This window comes from Portunus trituberculatus, chromosome 21, assembly GCF_017591435.1.
Source record: "Portunus trituberculatus isolate SZX2019 chromosome 21, ASM1759143v1, whole genome shotgun sequence".
In the NCBI taxonomy this organism is placed as follows: Eukaryota; Metazoa; Arthropoda; class Malacostraca; order Decapoda; family Portunidae; genus Portunus; species Portunus trituberculatus.
In genome coordinates this window covers 17,852,817-17,870,858 of record NC_059275.1, presented here as the reverse complement: position 1 = coordinate 17,870,858, position 18,042 = coordinate 17,852,817, and the positions used below count along the sequence as shown (strand labels likewise).

At 41.2% G+C, this 18,042-nt stretch overlaps 2 protein-coding genes and 1 long non-coding RNA gene across 7 annotated transcripts in view; 1 reads left to right on the top strand and 2 right to left on the bottom strand.

Moving 5' to 3' along the window:
* LOC123507084 (kinesin-like protein KIF19) overlaps positions 1-2,657 on the top strand; it is a 49,034-nt gene extending 46,377 nt beyond the window's left edge. The window contains exons 21-23 of one of the 4 annotated variants that reach the window (XM_045259640.1): positions 550-624; positions 809-960; positions 1,170-2,657. In XM_045259640.1, the coding sequence (XP_045115575.1) occupies positions 550-624; positions 809-960; positions 1,170-1,261 (319 nt within the window). In that variant the 3' untranslated portion in view covers positions 1,262-2,657. Of the gene's footprint in view, positions 1-549; positions 625-808; positions 994-1,169 lie in introns of all 4 variants that reach the window. The other 3 variants (XM_045259637.1, XM_045259638.1, XM_045259639.1) reach the window with 3 other exon arrangements.
* LOC123507086 overlaps positions 1-6,645 on the bottom strand; it is a 50,573-nt gene extending 43,928 nt beyond the window's left edge. Inside the window, exon 1 of the long non-coding RNA XR_006675581.1 lies at positions 6,280-6,645. This is a non-coding gene — a long non-coding RNA (uncharacterized LOC123507086). The remainder of the gene's footprint in view (positions 1-6,279) is intronic.
* Positions 6,646-7,497: 852 nt separating this feature from the next.
* LOC123507025 lies at positions 7,498-17,597 on the bottom strand. Of its 2 annotated transcripts, XM_045259523.1 has the most exons (4): positions 17,491-17,597; positions 17,197-17,271; positions 15,293-15,354; positions 7,498-14,588 (listed from the first exon to the last, which is right to left on the bottom strand). In XM_045259523.1, exons 3-4 carry the CDS (start codon positions 15,305-15,307, stop codon positions 9,483-9,485), a joined length of 5,121 nt encoding a protein of 1,706 aa, XP_045115458.1. In that variant the 5' UTR covers positions 15,308-15,354; positions 17,197-17,271; positions 17,491-17,597; the 3' UTR covers positions 7,498-9,482. The 2 variants fall into 2 exon arrangements, with proteins under 2 accessions (XP_045115458.1, XP_045115457.1); XM_045259522.1 differs by lacking the exon at positions 17,491-17,597 and having other exon boundaries at positions 17,197-17,422.
* Positions 17,598-18,042: the final 445 nt, after the last annotated feature.

The window sequence follows — 18,042 nt, the reverse complement described above, 5'->3', positions numbered from 1 at the left end:
ACACCACACACCGGGACAACTAGGTCACAACTCCTCGATTTACATCCCGTACCTACTCACTGCTAGGTGAACAGGGGCTACACGTGAAAGGAGACACACCCAAATATCTCCACCCGGCCGGGGAATCGAACCTCGGTCCTCTGACTTGTGAAGCCAGCGCTCTAACCACTGAGCTACCGGGCTGTGTGTGTGTGTGTGTGTGTGTGTGTGTGTGTGTGTGTGTGTGTGTGTGTGTATCATCTTTTCATTCCTTCAATGATTGGAAGCAGTTCAAGTCTCCACTCATTCATGCTGAGTCTTTTCCCTGCTTGTCACAAACAATTCATTCTTAATTTTAGTTGGTAATGGTGAACCAACAATTTTTACACATTGCTGCAGGTATGCACAGTCATCTTACATAAGCTACAAATAAATTTTGCATAGGTAGAAGATTTAAGTTACAAGAGGTAACATGCTTTATATACTGTATATTATAACTAGTAGTGACAGAGTAAAGTTACCTTGACATGGATGTCAAAGCTCCATATTCAGCTGGGAGTCTACTTGCAGATATCTGGCAGACCCAGCTGATGACAACCTGTCGGTGGTCAGTGTGCGGCTGGACAGCCCTCCCCGCAAGGCCAGGTGTGTCACTCATCACTATTTGATATTTTGTCCCCATACTTTTCTTCTTTGGCTCATCACAGAAGGCAAACTATACTCTGGTGTATGTTGGAGTTTAATTTTTTTTTTTTCATGTATCACCATGCACCATGAACTGAAATTTATGTTTTTATACACAGTGTCAAAAAGAACATCTTTCCTGCAGGTCTCGGGTGCGGCCTGCTCCTCTCCGGCGTCGACCTCACTATCCAGGTCGCCATCTGTCAGCCTCCTCTAGTGAGGGAGAGTCTCCTACACGTCATCACCGCAACAAGGGCTCCAAGCCTCCTCGCACCCGCCGCCGAGGCAATAGTCTCAGTAGGTTGGAAAACTTCAATCAAGCTGGAATGTGTGAGTTCTCTGACATGATGCATTCCTTCAGCATCATCATCAATGACAGCCAGACTTCTTGGCACTGAATTTCTGGGTCATTTCCTTTGTAGTGGTCAGCTCACAATATCCTTATGAACAACAGCTATCATATAATTCAAAATGGTCTGTCCCTCACATATGATTTGTGATTGCAGGGCCTTCAGGCAACCCAAGGAGACAGAGCATCCCCTTGCATCAACGCCGTGTGGAAGAACGTTTTCCGGTGGGCTTTGCTCTGCACCACTGAGACAAGTAGCAGGAGCAGAGCAGCAGGCTCACAACTGTAAGGAGTTGTGGGACCTGCATGACAAGTGCCATAACCTAGTAACATTTGGATGAGAGGAATCTCAACCAAAGGACGTCACACTGCCAGGGAGGGATTCGGTGTGCAGTGGTCCAGATTATTAGTCAAATGCTACAAATTACAAGCAATACCTTGTAAATGAATCAGAACAAATTGGTTTTCCTGGAAAAGCAGTTTGGCCTTCATATTGCTATGCTGCAGACTATAGAGGTACACATTGAAATGACAGATGTATATATAATAGCAAAACATTTCACTATAGTGTTAAGTGAAGTAGTGCTTAAGAATACCTCATGCAGACCTACATACCTAAAGTAGAAATTGGAAAAAAGATTGAAATATGCCATACCATACTAATCACTTCTATGATAGGTTTCATGGCAGTGGATGCCATGACAGTATATAATTTTATACAACTTGGCCTGTCATTCTTCAACTGGCATGGCATTCAACTTGACTGGCATTCTTCATCATGAATCAGTGATTCCCTTTCATAGGAAACAGTGGATCTTATGTTTTTCAGTGCCAAAGAAATGGCCAGGTAAAATATTTAAGGAGGAGAACTGCAATTATTGAACCTGAAAAGCAAGCCAAGTTACCCTCCCCTTTACTCTGACAGCCTTGGACCCTTGACTTTGGCATCAACAGATGGTTTAGAAGGGCAATTCCTTGAGGAGTAACCACCTCAAAGTTGTACATATGGCCAATAATAGAATAAATCTACGGGTTGATTCCAAGGCTTCGGGTGGCCATGACCTTTATTATTACACTATCAAAACAAATACATATATCTGAATAATTCTGTGATCATGTGGACTCTCAACAGCCTCACAAGCCATTAATAGAACCTTCCTATTACTGAGGATCACAGCAGAATCCTTGGAGTGGATATAAAGTTGATGCAGCAGCCAAAAGGGGAAGGATTGATGCTGCTCAAATGTTAAGGAACATAACCTGTACATAGGCAGTGTATTGTATTGTAACTTTTGTTTTTGTTTTTATTTTTTATTACTTAAATGAGAGAGAGAGAGAGAGAGAGAGAGAGAGAGAGAGAGTGGGGCGGGGTTTTATTATTCTCCATCCACAGATAAACATAAGCTGAGAGAGAGAGGAAATTTCCGTCCATATCCGTAGTAAGATAACCGAGAAGTCTCCCATGTATCAATATGGTATCTTTGTCTGAAATAAAGAATGATTTTGTATGACATGATTTTACAATTCTTCCTTCTGGAAAAAAAAAAAAAAGGAATGTACAGAGATCGTCTAATAAATGGCTAAAGAAAAGATGTTTGAAGAGGAAGAAAGCCTATCATTATTGGGCCAAGAACAAATTAAACCAGCGACTTGGTGACGTCACATACAGAGAGAGAGAGAGAGAGAGAGAGAGAGGGATATGAGAGACATGTGGGAGGGGAAGAGGGACAGATGGAAAATTGGGTGTAGAGGGGAAAGATGGAAGGTAGGCAGGCCAGCCAGGCTACGTCAGAAGAAATTATGACCAGTGGTAAGTGGCAACTGCCATGAAAGAAGGATGACAGATGTCACTTTTGTTTGAAATATTGGTAGGAAAACATCTTCATTAAGTAGGGAACCGACATACAAGCATACATACATACATGAACATGTGACTGTACTTATTTGTGGCTGTATCATAATATATAGAGACTACATATATATAGACATTATATTGTATTCATGTTGATTCTGGCAAATGAATCTTAATATCATTGCCAAACGCGTCCAGTAAAAAATGCATGGTTGCCATGGGCGGCAGGTTTAAACTTGAGTTTACTTTACAGTGAGCCTCCGCCACGCCCGCACTGGCAGCGCTGGCAGGACTATAGGCACCGGCGGTGAGAGACGTAGTGAGAGAAGTGGTAACGAAGATACCAATAATAGTGATAGCATCGATGAGAATAAGGTGTCTGTGGCCTCTCAGTAATCAGAGGTTAACTATTTATATACAGTTGAAGGCACGAAGCAGACAGCGGTGTGTGGGTTTCTGCAGCCAGCAAGCAGTCTTTGGCTAAGGTAAGTAATATATTAGCGTAAATCAGCATTCCACGATGCTGCCATGTCATGATCTAACGTTGGCAACCTCCAGGACAACATATCAGAAAATTAACACCTGTAAATGCTTAAAAACCTCAATAATGCAAGCTTTCAATAGTTAATAAACAAATTCGCTGACCTGCTGCCTCTCTCTCAGCCATCGTCTGCCACATCTCTCACTCATTACAAGCAAGGAAGGTCGCAAATTGGAGCCAGAGGTCTAATCTTTCGTGTCCGTCTTCGATATATATATATATATATATATATATATATATATATATATATATATATATATATATATATATATATATATATATATATCCGCAATTGCCTGATTTGTCTTATGGAAGCCCAGTGAGGGGAAAAGGGCCGGGAATTAAGTGACGTCATGAGCGGCCATGTTGTGACGTCATCACCAGCTCCCGCCCAAATGCTTTGCTGGTCGACTATTATTTGAAATTTTCTCATTTATCTCGAGTCACAAGTACTTTTTAAGTTCGTTGTGTTTTACGTATCTTCCATGCTTGAATTAAGTGAAATACGGTGATTTAGAAGGTGTTTATTACTTAAATGAGACGGCAAAAATACATTCAAATTTTCATCACTGCTGTCAGTAATTTTTTATTTGAGATTGTAGGGAAGTGTTTGTGTTTTCAAACAAGAGTTTAGGATGGAAAAGGTGTGTTAGGCTCCTGATAAGTTAAAGATGTGGACTGTAAGAATGATTTCTAGCCGAATTAATGTTGTAAAAATCTTAATTTAATAAATGATTATTTTTCTAATTCGGCATGTTACCAGGTTTTGATATATCAAACAACAGTCATAATTTTTAATAAACATTACCGATTCTATTGAGTGAAATTGGTGGGCTCTAAAATTGTTTTTAAGTAAGTCAAAGTTTGAACACTTTATTTAATATGTTTTTTTAATACTTTTTATTTTTCCTTAACCCTGCAATATTTTTATATTTTAAGAATTAGTTTTGATTGATAACAAGTCAGAATTCTGATAGCATTCGTGTCCAGCTGCCTTTTTGGGAATTCTCATTTTCAAAATGATTTACGTAACGTATATGTGTGACATCATCAAGGGAGCACACCCCCCTTGGACCCCGACATCCCGGTCCCGTGCCGGAGGGTGTGTGTGTGTGTGTGTGTGTGTGTGTGTGTGTGTGTGTGTGTGTGTGTGTTGAGTTGCCTTGTCTTTCCTTATAAAGGGGATCGAACCCCTCCAGCTAGACAGTTTGACAGTTGATCTTTCACTTCTGCCATATCTCCACAGTCACCGGCCCGCTCTCCATCCCAAACCCCGTCTCTCTCTCTCTCTCTCTCTCTCTCTCTCTCTCTCTCTCTCTCTCTCTCTCTCTCTCTCTATATATATATATATATATATATATATATATATATATATATATATATATATATATATATATATATATATATATATAGAGAGAGAGAGAGAGAGAGAGAGAGAGAGAGATTGCAATGTCGAATATGTAGATAAGGAAAACAGGCCTAGCAGGACCTTCAGTTTCTCTTTATTTATTATCGACGTTTCGCTTTGACAAAGATGGCATCTTCAGGATATACAATAGAAAATATATCTATATTCGCAAGAAGTACTTTTCACGTTGTTGATTACTGCCTTACTGGCTGTGAAGGAGGTGGTGAGCTTGCAGCAGGAGAACTGGTGCGTGTGAGAACAGGTTAAATTTAGGACTGACTGCAGTGACTGGCGAGTCAAGTCAGGTGGAAGTAGCAGCAAGGGCGCACCCCCACGTTCATAATATGCCACGGAGGGAAAACCTTTATACCCGAAAAAAAAAAAAAGCCTCAATTTTGACCTTAGTGCTGAGATGTGGAAAATAATTAGAATGATTTCGAAAATAATTTATGAAATACGCCAATTTATGTAGAAAAAGAGGAAAAGAAAAGACAGACATAGGATAAAGAGTTAGGTGGAGCGGGGATGAAGAAAAGACAGGTCGGTGATATGCGTCCTACACCGGCCTGTGTTTTTAGTAGAGCCTTGCGAGGTGGCAATTGGCAACGGTGGGGGAATCGCCGCGAAGCCCGCAGGCCGCAGCCACACCAAAAGTGCCACTTTAGAGTAACCCGGCTGTAATAATTATAACGTTCGGAGAATTCAAAGGGGGAAGCGGTTTGTTAAGGTCAAGGTTTGGTTGGTAACCTAGGGAGGTATAGTCAGATACGGCACAGCCTCTGGCACAAATTAATTAAGAGAATATTTATATTGCCCACCCCCGCATGCAAGCTCAAATTGGTCTGGCTGCACTGCCACTGAGCGTTACCAGTTGAGACACTGCCTTCTCACCATATTATGCGGCGCCTTATTATAATCACTCACTCACTCTCACAACATCATGTCTTAGTTTTGTTGTAAGAATAAGCTATACACGTACCTTTAAATTTACTATTTCCAGACTTGAGGAATTTGTTTCGGTATTTTAAGGAAATCTCACAAAATAACAGTGAGAGCCCTGCGAACACTCACAGAGGGATTCAGGATGGGGATAATGGGAGGGAGATGATGTGCTGAAGTTCTGAGGGACAAGGCATAGACCTAGTGGGGGTCAAGTGGGTGGAGCCTGAATGATTAGTTTTTGAGGTATCTGAACGAAAGGAAAATTGAAGCCTTCACCTGGTGTGCGACAATCAGGTGTTAAGTGCTACTGAGAAATTATAAGGCAAGGAGTCAAGTGTTGGCGTACCTTTACAACCTATATAAATATATATACCTAACAAAAGCTAATTAATGCCATGCAAAATTAACCTTTCCAAAATTAAGGTAGGAAGAATACATGAACAAACCGGTCTGACTATGGAATTTGTTTAATTTTTGGATCTAAAGGAAAACTAGATTGTTTAAAGTCGGAGCATCGTCCTTACCTGTTAGTCGTTATGAAGTGCTGAAGATTTCCAGTTTTCCACAGGATGCAGGATTGTCTAGCCTTCCTGATAATCACTGATTTCTTTCCACTATCACTCACCATCTTCCTTGCCGCCTTGATGTTATAAAAGGCTCGACAAAAAATTGAATCATGTCTGCACTTCCACCACCTTCCCGTTTTTGCATTTCAAAACAGACAAAAATACGAGTATAAACGTGCGTGACTTAATCTTATTCCTTTACCTAATGACGCAATACCTGTTCTACATTGCTATCCACGCACGGATCCCCAGTAATCACCATTATTACCACTACAACACTAAGGCAAAACAGATAACACTATTACCAATACCTTCACAATCACGCTGAAGCTCTCGGCACTCCCAGTCTCACTGCCGCGCCTCTCGGCGCTCCGGCCAGTGGGTGGAGTTGTGAACTTTACCTTAAATTCACTCTTAACAATACCGTTTTCTTTAAAGTTATCCTGTTTGTCAGAAAATTATTTTCTAAAGATCATTTATATGTATGTATGTGTAAGATATATTACCATAATATATATGGTGATGATATGATGTTACCTTGAAATGAAATGTTACCTTGATAGTGTTCACATTACCCTATAGCAAGGTAATTACCCTGTACCTGGAAGAACTGCGTTCACCAAACTTGATTGTTAGTAGTTGTGCGCCGCTCCGTGACACATTGGTGCGGAATTTCAATTATTTATTTTGTATTGAATTTCTTTCAGTCTATTCATTCAGTCAGTTCATTAATATTATCTTTTGTTCATTTACTGATATCCAGTTCAGCTGGCACAAATGACGATCCTGCTGGCAGTTTCAAATAATCGTTGGTATTGTAGGCTCTAATCTTAGAGAACGATGATGTATGTCAAAACATAAATACAAACAAATAAACAAATAGAATGGACAAGAATTATGTTGTGGAGTGCTTGATATTAGTGAAAAGCTTGTTCCTTTTGGTATCCATTATAAATAATATGAAGGCTGGTTCATTTACCATTACTGCTGGAGACTCAGGAGCTAACAATATTATGTAATGGTGGAGAGAGAGAGAGAGAGAGAGAGAGAGAGAGAGAGAGAGAGAGAGAGAGAGAGAGAGAGAGAGAGAGAGAGGATTTATGAACAGCAGCAATCTCACTTCCTTGGAACAGTCACTACAGGATACAGAAACTAGAACATAGTGAGACAAGGTACTTGGTACAAGGGACAAATTTGTTTCATGTTTATTGGAAGCTCATGACAACAATAGAGTAATGGCCTGTACATATATTGAGAGTGGGGGCACTGTACAAAAATATTTGGAATCTGTGACAGATAAGAACTAGCATTTACCTAAACACCACCACATCCCATCCTGACCTAAAATGAGACGTAAAAGCTACACAAAAATATAAGCTGCATCTATCCTTCCTTTCTGGATTGAAGCATTCCAGTGTATATATGACGTGTATAGAAATGTATATGCATTCTAGTAAGTCTGATTGATATAATAAATAGAGCTATGAGCAAGAATACACCATCAGATCTTCAAAACAGTGAATACTATGATTCCTCTGATAAGGGTATGATAGTAATCATGGAACACCACTCAAGCAGACTCTGCTTTGTAGCTAACCTTCAGAATGCATTCATGTAGCTACTGTTAGGACCAGTCTCCATGACAGGAAGGCTAACTATTACTCGTCTTAGGACTTAACCAATTTAAGTATTGTACTGTACTGCAAAATACATGAAAGGATGTATTTTGAATTTTTTTTTTTTTTTCCTTTTCTTTAATGCTATGTAGTCTATATTCTAATTTTGATGAATGTGACTGAGCCAGCTTAATACACAAGATCCTCCATACTGGTACATACTGGGATTGCTTAAATAATTACATAGGCATAAATACGTAACATAATAAAACATATTCTGACCGAATTCAAATTTGTGCACAATTTATTTAAAAAATAATAAATTAAAAAGATAAAAAAATAAAGAAACAGCAAATTGTATCACGGACTCACCAATACAGTTCAAGAGACATCGTTGCTTATAAATGATTAACATAAATAATCTTTCATGTATACAAACCATCTGACAATATCAGAAATTAGTCCCTGCAGCCCAGTGTGTGGCTGAGGGAGAGGAACCTATCTTACAGCAGGCAGCATGAAAAACTGCATAAATAACTGATGATGACGATGTTGACGAGGAGGAGGAACATAAGTACAGCATGTAACAGAGATGATTTATGACGAGAGAGAGAGAGAGAGAGAGAGAGAGAGAGAGAGAGAGAGAGAGAGAGAGAGAGAGAGAGAGAGAGAGAGAGAGAGAGAGAGAGAGAGAAATATGTACTGTTAACCCTTACCAAACACCACAGTTAGATTCCCACTGCACAATTTCCATCCCACTGAGGTTAGGTGATGCACATACACACTGTCAGCTTGATGGAGTGGGACAGTGTAGTGGTAGAACATCACCTCACTGCAACACACAAGATACAAAATTCTATTCTCTAAGACAATTTTGGCATGTCTTCCTTTACTTTGAAGACTTAGTGCACAAATCTTGGCTTAGTGTGTGTGTGTGTGTGTGTGTGTGTGTGTGTGTGTGTGTGTGTGTGTGTGTGTGTGTGTGTGTGTGTGTGTGTGTGTGTGTGTGTGTGCACGCGTGTGGCCATCTGTCTGTGTTCTATAAGAGATGAGAACCTAAGAGATAAAAAATGAGTGTATTTACCTAGATGTGTGTGTGTGTGTGTGTGTGTGTGTGTGTGTGTGTGTGTGTGTGTGTGTGTGTGTGTGTGTGTGTGTGTGTGTGTGTGTGTGTGTGTGTGTGTGTGTGTGTGTGTGTGTGTGTGTGTGTGTGTGTTACCTACTAGCACAAATCCATGCCACATTGAGCAAGTTTCTGGATAGTTTCCCCATTCATACTATCACGGATTTCGTGTGAGGACAGTTCACTCTTGGCAAGGGTGTACAGTACATATGTGTAGTATACATGTGCAAACAGACATGAAATGTTCAGGAATAACTTATATAATGTAAAGGCCACCTAAACCCTGCCCCAATAACTAAAGAAAAAAAAGAACATCTACTTTGGCCATGGCCCCAAGGCATTTCAGTACAAACCAATGCCAAATTTCTCATACATAAAGTACAAAAGAACCTCTGAGCATACACTGTCAGTCCCTGTTTCCATTAGTCAAAGTCATAATTACTAAGAAGTTCATCATTCCAATCACAGAGCTGATCCACAGGGAATGCGAACTTGTCCAGGCGGGGCCATCGCCTTGAATTGAACAAGGAAACCAGTCTCAGGATTGCTTTCGAACGCAACCCTGATTGTCTGGTTAATCTCTTGAAGCCCTCAAAGGTATATTCAGAAATAGGGAGCGCCTCAATACACGGCTTCACGTCTTCATAATTGGAACATAGAAGTGTGCTTTCTGAAGGTACACTTATAGGGGATGCTAACTTCTTTGGTGATCTTACATTCTCTTCCTTTATCTTCTTAGCTGGAGATATGGGGGAAGTGACACTGAAGTACTTCCTAATGTCACTTGCATTCTTGGCATGCCTCTTGGGTGTCCTGGCAGAGTTGGGTGAGAGAGGAGACACAGGACTACTGGACAATACTGATGTGTTCTCCTGAGACACCGCAGACTTCCCAGACTTAAAGAAGGAGCGAATATCCTTTGTATTCGCTGGTGAGAGGTCCAGTTTCATCTTTTTGCTGGGAGGTGAAGTTATAGATTTAGGGAGGTCTTCAGCACTGGTGTAAGGAACTAAGCTGCTCTCTGGATCACTAATCATCACCTGGGCCTTGAGCTTTGCCCCTCGGGCCTGCCACTCCCTGTTCTGCACAGCAATGAGTGGCTTCGGGGTCTTGGAGCTGCTGGTGGGTGAAGGAGTCTTTGATGGTGACATGAAAGATGATATTCTTGAGGGTGACAGCACCTCCAGCCTAGGGCTTGTACACTCTTTGCTGTTGTTTTTACTTGATGTTTGCTGAGGGCTGTCATTAGGTGGGAATATATGAGAATCCATCACACCAGCTTGCTGATCCTGTATGAGAACTTGCGCCTTCAGCTTGGCACCTCGTCCCAGCCATTCGCGTGATGGAGATGAGTCAGGGACATGCGAAGGAGAGAGAGCGGCGTTCTCAACAGGTTGCCGGCTTCCAAGGTTGTCAGGAATAGGTTCAGTTGGACTGTGGAGTTGCTCTTCCACTTTAATCTGTGGTGATCTTTTGGGGCTCTGACTAGCAACAGATAGACTCTCCAGGAGCTTGAAACTTGGCCTCCTCTCCCTAACTGATCTGGCGGGTTTTTCTTCACGGTCTGATTCTGTGGAGGATTGCTCACTACACACACTACCACTTTGGTCAAGGGGTTTCCACACTTCACTTGCTGGTTCTATTTTTACAGTCTTTTTATCTTCATGTTTGGTCTTGTGTTTTTTGACTCGCTTCCTTCCTCCAGCAAGAGGTGATAAGCTCAGTCTGCTTTCATTGCTATCACTCAGTATCTTGTCCTGGCTTAAGTTCAATGAAACCTCTGCACCACTTTGAGCTGTCTGTGGACTTGTTAACTGTTCTGACACTATTTCATCTCCAGGATTTTCTGTATCCACTTTAATTCTCACTTTCTCAAGTTTTCTTTTTGGTGAGTGTCCACTTTCACTCTTGTCACTTTGGTTATTAACTGACACTCTTCTCTGTTCACTTACTTCAGCCTTATTGGGCAAAACTGAGTTCTCACTTGCATGCCTAACTCTTCTTCTACTACACACAGGACCTCTAACCTCACCACCACCACCACCACTTCCTAATTCAAGTATGGTCTCTGTTTTTGAACTCACTATGTTTGCAGACTTAGTCCTCAGCCTCCTCCTCCTCATTCGCCTTGGAAGACCTCCCCCTATTGTTCTACTTACTGCTTTACTAACTTCATTTACAGGACCACTAATATCTGAGGTGGCTGGAATCACTGGTTCTGGTAATGCACTTTCTACTACATCAGTCAAAGGTTCTGGTAATACACTTTCTACAATACCAGCCAAAGGTTCCTTTTCCACTACACCAGCCGAAGGTTCTGCTAATACACTTTTTATTACATCAGCCACAGGTCCCGGTAGTACATTTTCTACTACATCAGCCAAAGGTTCTGGTAATGCACTTTCTACTACACCAGCCAAAGGTTCTGGTAATGCACTTTCTACTACACCAGCCAAAGGTTCTGGTAATGAACTTTCTACTACACCAGCCAAAGGTTCTGGTAATGAACTTTCTACTACACCAGCCAAAGGTTCTGGTAATGAACTTTCTACAACACCACTCAAGCTCTCTTCAGCTAATACATTTTGTTCCTCAGTATTTTGTTGTTCACCATTTGGCAATGATCTTTCCTCAGGTATACTCACATTGACAGCCTCTGCATCACTTGGCATATACACTGGGGAATTAATTGCCATCTCTTCTTGTAAATGACTCCCCTCAGTAGTGACATTACTAAATACACTATTGTCTGCAGTGGTACTATTTAGCACACTGTCCTCAGTAGTCACATTCTGTTCCCCAGTGTTGGTACTTGTTAACAGACTCTCTTCAGCAGTAGTATTGGCAAATACACTATCATCCCCAGTCATGTTAGTCAACAGACTCTCACCACCAGTTGCATCAGTGAACACACTGTCTTCAGCAGTTGCACTAGTTAACAAACTCTCTTCAACAGTGGAGTTGGTTAACAAAGTGTCAATGAATTCTGCAGTGGTGTCTTCTGAGGCTTTCACAGTTTCACCATTACTTGGAAGTTCCGTAGATGACACAGTGGTTGGCTTCTCTAACTTCAAGGGATATTTCAACTCTTCTAACTTCACCACACATTTTTGGATCAAGGACTTCTTTGCCGCCTGCCGTTCTTTATTCTTGGAGTCCAAAATTTCCTGAATAGTGGCTCCAGTGTCCCCTTTAGGTTGCACCACCTTGACCTTAGGCTGTTGCTCACTCAGCAAACTGCCTCCAGCCAAATCAGATTTATTTTCAGTTTCCTCTTCAGTGTCACCTTTAGTGCCACTCTTACGCCTCTTCTTTTTCTTCTTGTGACTCGCCTTTTTACTTGCTTTGGTATGAGAAGTCACTTCTGTGGTGGGGATCTGAGGCTCCTTCACCTCTGGGACTTCAATTTGTTGGCTGCTTGTTTCTGCCAGCTTTTGCACTTTCTTGGAAATCTTCTTCTGCTGTTTCACTAACACCTTACTGGCTGACTGAGTAGGCTTTACTTTCAGCCTATGCTCCTCCACTCTGGACTTGCCGGCAACATGAGCAACTGGAGTCTCTTTACCTTCAAGATCTTTCTCCAAATTGGCATCAGTGCCATTAGTATCTTTGGAGGCATTGACACCAACCTGCTTGAGGACAATGGGAGTGTAGGCCTTGTTGGTGGTGAGGTTCCATGGCTTGCGGACCGGCGTGAGACCAACCTTGTTCCCCTTCATGGTCAGGATGGGACTTGGCACAAAGTTCTCCAGGTCCTCCACATTAGGGAAGAGGAAGTGGCTGGGATTCACGTACACCACATTATTGGCATCTGTCACGTAGCCGATCTGGTTCGTCACGTCCCCCAGAGCCGAGTCTCCCACAAAGATGGCATCCATGCTGGCGTACACCTTGAAGTTTGGGTTTTTTGGCTCGGTGAGGAGGACAGACACCTGCTCATTGGTGGAGGGAAGAGTGAAGAGGTCAAGTTCAACCGTTGGAATATTTTCTTCCTCTTTCTTTGCCACCACCACTGGCTCATTCTCTAGATCTTCTAGGTCCACTTCATCAAAGAGCGAGTCCACTTCTGAGGTGTCCGGTGTGTCACTTAACTGACTCTTCCTTGGCCTCCCTGGTCCACGCTTCTTCTTCTTCCACCCTCCACGAATCCCCTTCGTTGGCCTCTTTGCCACCTTTGGGGTAGAAGAATCAAAGCCAAACGTTTCTTTGAATTTCTTCCGATGTCCTTTATGATTAGGAGGTGGATTACAACTTCCACCCTCATCTGCAACTGACAACTTTGATTTTCTCCCTCTCTTTTTTGCTTTTCCTTCTGAGTGTGGTGGTGCTGGAGGTGGTGGAGGTGGAGGTGGAGGTGGTGGTGGTGGTGGTGGAGGTGGAGGAGTGGTGTTAGCGTCTGTGTAGGAAACATCACCTGCGCTGGGTTTTAAAATTTGCTTGCGACGTTTCTTGCCTTGATTTTTAGTAGATGGTGTATCTCCACTAGATAATATTTTCAATACTTTCTTTTCTTTGGTTTTTGTACTTTGTGGTGTGCCAAGGCTGTTTTGAGAATCAGAAGTTATATACTTCACGGATTTATTTTTAGAAGTTTCATTGTTTATTCTTTTCACTAATTTCAAGCTTCTTCCAGCAATGTTTTGGAAGTTAGTTTGAGGAACCATTGTCTTGAGAGGAGTCTTACTAGTCACTCCTTGTGCACCAGACTGACTCTGTTTGGGTGTCTTAAAAGTTGTGGCTAAGGTAACACCATTTACCCCTGTGACTGAGTTCAGGCCAGGCTGGGCAACTTGTTGGACCACCTTGTGACCTCTGCTCAAGTGCCCAACTCCTGCTTGCCCGAGTGACTTCATCACCAACCGCGGGCCAACGTTAACCATCGGCAGTGCATTGGTGACCGACTTCCGGACAATGACTTTGTCGGTTCCATTGCTGTCTGAGTGATTTATGTTCTGCACCTTCTGATACAGTGTACTGTTGGAGGTGGTGACAAGCTTGACAGTCCCAGACTTGGAAAGTGAATTACCACTGTTCTTGGAGATGTTGCTAGTGAATGACTTCGGGGTGCTTTGTCCTGTCACTTTGATCACAATGTTTGTCCCACTCAACATGGAATCTCCAGTGACTCTTGGCACTTCAGTGATGGCACCCATTGGCACCATTTTTGGTGTCTTGAGCTCTTTGTTGTTGCTATGACCCTTTGCAAGATGGGCAATGATGTTTTCAGTGTGAACCCACACAGAGCACTGAGCACAGCGCACCATGCCCAGGTCCAGCAGCTTTGCTTCATGGCTGGCATCTGTGACAGCTTTCTCTGCTAGGTGTTGGTGGTAGCTTTTGGAAGAAGGGAACCAGTGGCCACAACAGTAGTTTTGTCTCTCCAGTCCACTAACACCAACAAGCTTAATCTTGGAGAGGCGGTGTCGTGCTGTCTCAGAGTTGGTGGGATCAACAGTCTGGGAGGTGGAGGTGGGGATTGTTGTGACAACCACACTGATGGCTGGTGATCCACTGCTGCTCTCCATCACCTGTAAAATGCAATCAAAGTTATATTCGCAAGTGCTACATCAAAAGATATTACTACAGGCTCTTCTGATTGGTTAGTTGCACTATTCCCAGTTTGTTTAGAACTATGATGATATATCAATGAAAGCTTTAGAAAGTACCCATGAAGTATTGAATAGAACTGGCAACCAAAAGATACACATAACTTTGCTTACTTCCAATTTACTGAAAAAGCTACCAGTTCATTCCTCTATGTCCAAATACTTCCCTGTTCCAATATTAATATTTTGTGAATCAGCAATATCAGTATCTTCCACTATCAGCCTTACATCATCATAGCTATAACATGCATTTAAATGTGAAGACCCTTGTGGTACATCCTTAACAAAAACATTACAAGATAAGCAACATTTCAATTCCCTTGTCTGGGGCTCTGGGCTTGATGATCCTTCAGTTTGGAATCTGTTGGTTTTGTGTGATGATGTGTTTGGTGCTGGTGGTGCACTGTGTTACAAGGTCAGTAGTATGTAAGACAAAATAAAAATCTTATTTGCTCATCAAATATCATTAAAACTTCAATATTTATCTATAAACCAGAGTAACATTTTTAATATATAGATAGACAATCTAATTGGCAGAACAGGTAAACTCACAATTCTTTTCTCCATAACTTCACATGTACTACCTATGCACACCTTCCAACAACTACAATAGCTTCTGTTATTACCTGAGACTCTTCCATAATGGTTGCTGTACGAATGCTTCAAGATCGGTGGCCACGGGTCAATCCTGAAACGACGAGTTATTAAATACAAAACTAAAATCTACCCCAAAAAATGCTGGTGAAGTTATTAAATGCAAAACTAAAATAAATCCCCCCAAAAAATGATGAAGTGGTTACAAAAATACAAAATGCTGAAGTGAAGTTATTAATACAAAACCAAAATAAACCCCCCCCAAATGCTGAAGTGAAGTTATTAATACAAAACTAAAATAAACTCCCAAAAAAAAATGCTGAAGTTACAAAAATACAAAATGCTGAAGTGAAGTTATTAATACAAAACTAAAATAAATCCCAAAAAATGCTGAAATGGTCTTTAAATAAAAAAAATAAATAAAAAAAATAAATAAAAAAGCTGAAAGAGAAGTTATTAAATACATTAACCAAAATAAACCAAGAAAAAAAATGTATCACAAATCACAACAAAAGTATGGTGTGCCAGTCACTCGCCACCATGTCACCCAGTGACCCCACACCTAACATCACTCAAACACCAAGCCACTCATTGCTTGTTGTGGTTAATTTTTTTCCATTTAATTTCTTGCCTTTTGTTTTTGTTTTCTTTTGTTGTATATTTTTCTTATTTCACTTGTGTTTTGCATTTTTTTTTCAATTTCGCTTATTATTTTTTTTTTCAAGTTGTCTCAGACTTTTTCAATGTCTCTATTGTCTGCATGTTTGTTTGTTTGTTTGTTTGTTTGTCTGTCTCTGTCTGTCTCAAAGCTAAGGCCAAACCCATCTAAAAATCACAAATATCTGTCAGTTTTGCCTCTAAAAACATTTATTAGTGTGCGACAAAACAACCACATCACACAAGGACAAGACATGATGAAAGGGCAGGAAATCATTGTGTTTTAAAACTATACAGATTTATACCTGAGCCTCCACCTGTATGCCACCTATGGAAGTCTATTGTTATCACCATATGCAAACTGAGAGAGAGAGAGAGAGAGAGAGAGAGAGAGAGAGAGAGAGAGAGAGAGAGAGAGAGAGAGAGAGAGAGAGAGAGATATTAATTGATCTGCAAGAAAAATTCCAGAGTTCCAAGCTTTCCGGAAGTTTGGAGTCCGAACTTTTAGAATTTTACTTTATATGATACTAAAGTGCTCCTCATATGCATGACACATCACAGACCATCGCCTAATCACTGGAAACAGGAAAGAGAAAGTGTCACGGCAGTCTATACGTTTGAAATAGATATCACATGACCACGAAACCCATAAATCCATCTACATATTCACCAAATGCAAGACAATGAGGAAACACCAAAGCATGAAACAAGAGAAAAGGAAAATAAATCAACAAGAAAAGCTAAGAGAAAAGAAGTTGGAAAGAAAAATATGACGGAATACAAACATGAATATAATTAACAAGATTACAAGAAGTTTCAAGATTATACAACATAGAAATACAAGTCATACTAGAGAAACCTTGAAACACCCCATATATATACCCTCGAAATGGCCTCTCATACCCGTGAATTGAACCTACGTCTTTACCATTAGCATGACACACCAGAAATTATAATGAATAGCAACAAGTCACGTCATAGAAACCCCCACAGCATCACCTACACGTCTAACTCATCAACCAAGTAGGTAAACATCCAGACATCGAAGGCACGACGGTCCAACTACCAGCCATGTTTATTACAGTATGCAAATCTTACAAAACCCATCCAACAATGCATGAAACACCACGTGAGGCAACCATAGATGACAGGCAGGTATGGGAGGTAAACATCCACACCCAGACAGGCACCCATCCACATCCCTCCACCTCCATCTCCACCCCAGACCCTAAACAACTCCCCGACAAACCCCAAATGCTGTTTAGTTTCCACCACTCACCCGGTCTGGTGGACTGTTGGCCATCTCTCACAGTAGTCCGGGATTTCAGTGCGCGTATCACCTTCCGGGAGCCACCTGTGGTCATGGAATATCACCAAATAGAGCCAAGATTCCACACGTTTGTTTAAGCGCGCGAGGCCTTCACAAACACTATGCAGTCCGAGACGCGGACTTGGCCACTCTCTATTTTTTACTTCTAACTTATGTAACACACACTAGATACACCATACAAATAAGATGTGCATGTCCATTAAATAGTACATATGTTTTTTTGTTGGTCATAAGGCAATGTACATGTAGTGAGAGGAAATGGTGGCAAAGGAAGGTGATGCAATTAGACGATCCGCGTCTCGAGCTGCGTCAAGGCCATCGATCCGGCAGCTGCCTCTCCAGTGTTGCCAGACAAGAATGGCTTCAAATAATGCCATGAGAAAGGAAATGAGTTGAATGTAAATAAGGCTTCAAGCGATGGCATGGGAGAAATAATGATTTCTTTCGCATATACTCTATATGATTGCTTTTAATAGGAGGTATATATCATTCTTTTTAGCAGGTGGTCTATGAAATTATTCGTGCCAGGATGTCTGTGTAATTTTCTTTAAATAAGGGCAACTGTAGGTAGTACGTACGTCTTATTTATTTATATATACAGCTCCCTGGACGTATACATGTATATACATATGTCCTATAAATCTACTACTACTACTGGTATATATACTACTACTACTACTACTACTACTACTACTACTACTACGTACTACTGTACTACTACTACTACTACTACTACTACTACTACTACTAATTAAATCTCGCAGTTCAGTCTTTCAGGTCATATAAATATAATTC